Genomic DNA, 5,757 nt, shown 5'->3' with positions numbered 1-5,757 from the left:
CGGGAGCCGGGGACGGCTCCGGGAAAATAAAACCGCATTAAACGTGGCCAGAAGGGGTGCGGCTGCGGAGCCGACCCTGGGTCTGTGCACTGCCAGGGCCCTGCTGCTGCGGGAGTGAAAAGCACCCGCAGCGCCACCTCGGGCAGGGCAGCGCTATCGAATATGACACAGACACAGTTTAAGAAAAAATTTACTAATCCATTAGTACTTCTGCCAATATTGCAACAAATGTGAAAGGCAAACACCGTTACAGTTTAGAAAAAACAAGTTTTATACAATTAAAATATTAAACAAATCTCAAAAAAAAAGTGGCTGAGTAATAAGCCTGGAATTTCACATCCAGTATTAGCACCTACAGTACCACCAAAAGCCAAAACACTCGATCCATTCTGCGTAAGTCTTCTCCTAAATTCTTGAATTCCTTCTACAATTGGACAATGACGCTCACAACCTAAACCAGGACATCCTTGCTTTGATAAGGGAATAGGATAAGAGAAAAATATTAAGCCAGCTTGGTTTGTAGGAATTTTACTTTTGCAGGTATTGCTGAGGAATGTTGATGCGTGGGGGGATACTAAATAATGCACAGTTCTACTTTTCAATCGTGTGCCAGCAGATAGAATTAAGAAACCATCTTACACAACATCTAACAGTTTGTCAAATCAATGTTCTCCTATAAATTATATATAATAAATCCATAAAGAAACAGTTTTACACCACATATTTATCAGAGTAGGGTAGAGAATCGTTACATTTATTGGTTCAGCATCCATTTTACTGTACTTACTGTTTTATGAATGAATAGACCCCCCTCTTCTGGTGAGCATTGACAGATGCAATAACAGCGCAGATACAGTAGTAGAAAAAACACCAGTATGAAAGTCCAGCTATTCCTTCCCCTTCTAGGAACAACCAAAACATTAAAACAAACAGCACTTTGCCTTCTGGTTTTCCACAAGAATCAGCACAGGAAACATAAAATGCTCGTTGCCTTGAGTCACTTCTTGCCAGGCAGAGGCACCGGGTATCCTCTCACTCCAATACTGAACTGGAGGGAAGGCCTTGCTTCTGGAAAATTCCCAACTCGGACTTGTAGCTTTCCAAAGCCCGATTGATGTACAGAAGGGTTTAAGAACTAGGGAGGAAGAGCACTGCACTTATGTGACTAAAACTAGACTTCTGTTTCACTAAGTGCCCCATTTCTTTCAGAAGAGTACGTAGCTTTACCACTTCTGCTTTTTCTTGAAAAAAGAAAACCAAAACTAAAAAGTGATCTCATTGCTTAAAAGTTTGCCACAAAATGGATGCTGACCAGCTAGGTCATCCCATGTGGAGCAGTTTTAGGAAGTTAGTCCTTGTAGTAGATGGCACTGTGGATCTGGCAGCAGAGAAAGGAATGATGCTCTAAAGTAGGAGGTAGGGGAACTTTGATACAGCAAGTCCACTGTTGAGCTATCTGCTAGAAAAGAAGTTTCATATTATTAGAAGCTATTACTAAATAAAACCAATCAAACCCTACACAGACCTTCACACAGCTATGTCGTCTTATCTTAGGAGGTATGGAGCAGGAACGGTCAGGTTACCACGTGCTGTGGTCAGAGTAGCAGGAACAGAAGCAAACACTCTGGATTTCACTTGTCTGACGGGAAATAAAGACCTTCATTACTTACATTCTGCATAGCAAACAAATATTTCCCTTCTCTTTCCTGCACACATTGGCAATAACCTAGACTTAGACTACCATCCCAGGATCTGCAGAGTACCTAAGACAAGGGAGCCAGTTCAAATTTGAGGTTTCAAAAGCAAAGCTTGATGAAAGTTCAGTAGGTCCAGTGAGAGTAATTTTGCAGTTCTAGACTGCATGCAATTAGCATGCAATTACCTTTATTTTAGACTCTCTCAAGTACACCAAGAACTCTTTTCACTTTGTGACCCTGACACACAGAATCATGAAAACTAAGTGCCTTTCAGCAAATTATTCCAGTTAAAGCTACCAAAGCCAGAGGTTGCTGGCCACTCTTAACTGAAAGCATCACAGGTAAAGATACCAAAGTGAGAATTGCAACAGCATCCAGCTGAAAAACTGCAGTAAAAGGTTTCTGTATGCTAAAACATTCAGGGACAGTCACATGAAGATTTTTCCACTTAAAACTTTTGGGTAGGGTAAGATCTTAAATACAGTAGCAGATCTCAGAGTTCCTCTGAATTTTCAAAGATGTTGCAGAGACCATTAGGAGTCCTTAGATAACACCACCTAATCCTGGTCATATTCTCTATCACTATAGACGACAGAAAAACAGCCCACATTTTGTAGAGCCCACGTAGGCCACATTCATGAACAGATCATCAGGCTCCAAATGACTAGGACAGCATGAATACCTTATAAAGCTCCAGTTCCAGATCAGGTTTACTTGGGTACTCATACTGCTTTCAAAACAGCTATTTTACTGACCACAGATATTTGCAATTCATCAAACTATCCTGAACTTCATGATACAAGTCTTTCATTTTAGAAATTTCAGTTGCTTGAACACTGGCAGAACTAGCTTTTATGTAATTTCTCAAAACCCACATCACCTAGGAAAACATTCTGCAATAACTGCTGTGACATGAGTCACGACAAGTGGCTTGTGCCAAATATAAGCAGATGCAGTTCATAATACACAAACTTATTGCAATAGCAGAACACAAGTGCCATGCAATACAACAGATTCCCAAGTGCTAATAACCAGATAAAGAAGGATATTTTGAGACAGAATTGGCATCTACAAGTGATGCCAAGTTACAAGCCAGACTGGTTTAGAAACAGGTATGCATCAGCAAGAATCTTCACCTTTTTGCTTTACTGGTACTTCTCGTCATTGTTTGCTCCAGGTTGTAGAAGATTAATCTGGTTTACATGCACTGTAAATATGGGTCAATCATAAGAAGACTACCAAAAGAGAAATCTTAGAGACATGTAGCAGAGGCAGGTTAGAAAAAGCACTGAAAGAATTTAGTAACTTGCATTCTCCCTTTAGGCTGTGTAAATTTGACTCTTAGAATATGCCATATTCCAAGATACAGGACAGCAGATAAAATATTCTGTACTGATACAGTATCTTATCAAATGTTTCTGAGCAGAAAGGGTTGGTAGTATCCCACCACTGGGCACATGAAACCAAAGTGTCACCCCAGGCAACACTAATTCACTGTTCGGGCCCTTCTGGAACAGAAGAGATGCTGTTCAACAGGATTAAGAAGTGAATCTCCTATATACTTAGAACCAAGTAACTAAAATGTCATTACTCAGATCAATTTGTTCGGGATTCTGGGGCTAATAATATTGACTTCTGGGCAAAATACAAGAGGATCTTTAATATCTGTGATTATGACCTTGATTTCACAACTGCTTGAAACGCAGCAGCTTTTAAAATAGACCCTGATCTGAGGTACCACAGAAAACGTTTGAAAGGAAAAGCTGTCTCCTTCACAGCAGTATTGGAAGAGCAGGTGCAAGTATAGCACCATTAGTGATTTTTCTTGAGTATTTCTCTCATACTACTAGTATGAAAACTGTCTGGAAATCCAAAATAAGCATTTAAATGGTGACTTTTTTTACATCGAGATTTAAGGGTTAGTCTTAAATTTATCTGCTCAGAACATTATGACAGAAAGGCCTCACAAGAATAATATTTAAAAAAAAAAAAAAAAGATTCTTTTATCTACAGAACAGAGAACAATTTTGGACACAATACAGCACAAGTTAAGTTTATGCATAATTACACAACCAAGACCTGAATTTCTCTAAATGTAAATCTGGTATCTGTATTAACATTCAGTGGCATAATGCCAAGTATCGATAGCTCTACTTGGTATCTACTTAGTCTACACAAGATTTATATGAGCAGCCTTTGATTACATACAGTGGCGGGACAAATACTCTCAGTATGACAGAATCCACCCCTCTCAGCACATAAAACAGTTTGAGATTGATCCAGTATAATGTTAACATTTACCTGAGACTCCACAGTTTTATCTTCCACTGGTCATACCTCTGTCTTCATAAATGGTAATTTCAATCTGCACAGAAACTTTGTTAGGGAAACATACTATAAAATGATTATGAAAACATAACAAAAGAAAGGGCAGAAAAACATTAAGATATTAGAACCTTCAATCTTTCTGCCTTCATATCTGATGTTCAAAGGCAGTTGCAGAGCTGCAAAGCAAACAGAACAGTACACATACGAGATGGGTGAGATCAGTGTCCAGCCCAGGACTGTTCTGACAGGACCACAAGATGCTGCGTGTGGAGGCTCTGCAAGCCTTCTGCCTCCTGTCAAACGTCAGGGAAGGCTGTGCACTAGGCAAAGGTTCTACAGTTCAGCTATAAGTCACTAACCAAACTGAAAATGCTTTTACTCAAGTTGAATGTTTTTTTTTTCCCCAAGAAGCGTATGCACAGAAAAATGCGGAAAACATTGAGAATAACAGTCATGCAGGCAACAGCTATAAGCTATTTAGACAAATACAAAGATAGCCCAACTGCAAGGAATTAGCCTCAGCATGCATTTAATTGGCATTCTGTGTTTCAGGTTGCTTTGGTTTCAATATTCTCAAAAAATTATACACGTTACTCATTCTACCCTGAGATTTGCTGTGCAAGTGTGTACTGTTCACAAACAACAGAGTAACACGACTAATCACACACTCTGCTGTATCACAGACCAACCACGACCAGAGGGTGACACGCTGAGACAGCATCATGGGTGGACAAACCAGGAGACAATCAGAAAGCCACAGAAGGATACAACTCTTAGTCCTCTTTCAATGGGGTCTGTCAGAAGGAGGCCCTGAGGAGCATAGATCTTCTCATTTTGTTCCTGAATGAACTTGGCGATTTTCTTTAGAACCTGGTAATAGAGCAGTACAGAAGTCACGGTTCCTGCATCAGGTTTCCCTACATCAGTCAGAGCCCCAGCAATATCACAGGTATAGAAGTGGTAGGAGAACCTAGCCCACAACTAGAGACAGAACTTGTGTGATTCCTCTGAAGCACAGTATCATTACATTACTCAAATTGGCTAATACGGTGCAAGTCACAGAAAACCTGCCAAGATCGACGTCTGAGGCCTACTGCCCCCAAGTAACAAGATAAACAAGAGAAGTGCACCTTTTCATAATGTGTTTCCATACATAAGAAGATGGTGTAGGCAGTCAGACAGGCAAGACACCCTTCAAGGTAAGATTGGCCCCCGAGTTTTTCAGCTTCTGCATAGAGGTTATTCAGTGTTCGGACAGTCTCTTCAAACTGCTGCCTATCAATCTGCAAGAGAAGTCAAGTTTAGTTGTCATGCTCTGCACACTTCAGAGCTCACCCATATCTTCAGACATCCACCTTCATTTATTGCTTATTTGCAAGCCCACACTGTGCAGCCACTGTGCTCAGAGCTGAAGTCTGAAGGAAGCTTCGAGTTACAGACCTGTAGTTCTTTGTTAAATATCTGCCAAGTGATTAGACCGGGTCTGAATTCCAACACAATGTGAACACAAACCAGTTAAGAATAACATAACTAAACCAATGTGCAATTCAATTAAAAAAAAATCTTAATTCACATGCAAAGAGATCTACTGGATTAAAAAGAGCAGGTAGGGAGTGGATCGACAGAGTTAACAATATCAGTAATGCCTTGCCACTGTTGCAGTGCTGGTCAAACAAGCTCTCAAGAACGCAAAACAAAACAAAGAAATGAGGAAGAGAAGTGCAGTAAGGAA

General features: G+C 40.2%; 1 protein-coding gene across 2 annotated transcripts; it reads right to left on the bottom strand.

Annotated features, from left to right (window-relative positions):
* Positions 1–174: 174 nt before the first annotated feature.
* On the bottom strand, positions 175–5,401 carry GOLGA7 (golgin A7). Of its 2 annotated transcripts, none has more exons than XM_026863045.1 (5): positions 5,381–5,401; positions 5,156–5,308; positions 4,794–4,895; positions 3,999–4,062; positions 175–1,459 (listed from the first exon to the last, which is right to left on the bottom strand). In XM_026863045.1, the coding sequence occupies exons 1-4, from the start codon at positions 5,384–5,386 to the stop codon at positions 4,015–4,017; spliced, it is 309 nt and encodes a 102-aa protein (XP_026718846.1). In that variant the 5' UTR covers positions 5,387–5,401; the 3' UTR covers positions 175–1,459; positions 3,999–4,014. The 2 variants fall into 2 exon arrangements, with proteins under 2 accessions (XP_026718846.1, XP_026718847.1); XM_026863046.1 differs by having other exon boundaries at positions 175–1,456.
* Positions 5,402–5,757: the final 356 nt, after the last annotated feature.

Source organism: Athene cunicularia, assembly GCF_003259725.1.
Source record: "Athene cunicularia isolate RWA chromosome 22 unlocalized genomic scaffold, athCun1 chr22_part1, whole genome shotgun sequence".
NCBI classification, from domain to species: domain Eukaryota; kingdom Metazoa; phylum Chordata; class Aves; order Strigiformes; family Strigidae; genus Athene; species Athene cunicularia.
The sequence above is the reverse complement of the archived record's forward strand: the minus strand, read 5'-3'. Positions and strand labels throughout refer to the sequence as shown.

What these genes read in the sequence shown, in the direction of transcription:
- GOLGA7 (XM_026863045.1), bottom strand. An exon ending in TGGAAACACATTATGAAAAG is followed by an intron (nt 4,896 to 5,155) that starts GTGCACTTCTCT and finishes CTCTATTACCAG; the next exon opens with GTTCTAAAGAAAATCGCCAA. An exon ending in TTGAAAGAGGACTAAGAGTT is followed by an intron (nt 4,063 to 4,793) that starts GTATCCTTCTGT and finishes GTTTCTGTGCAG; the next exon opens with ATTGAAATTACCATTTATGA.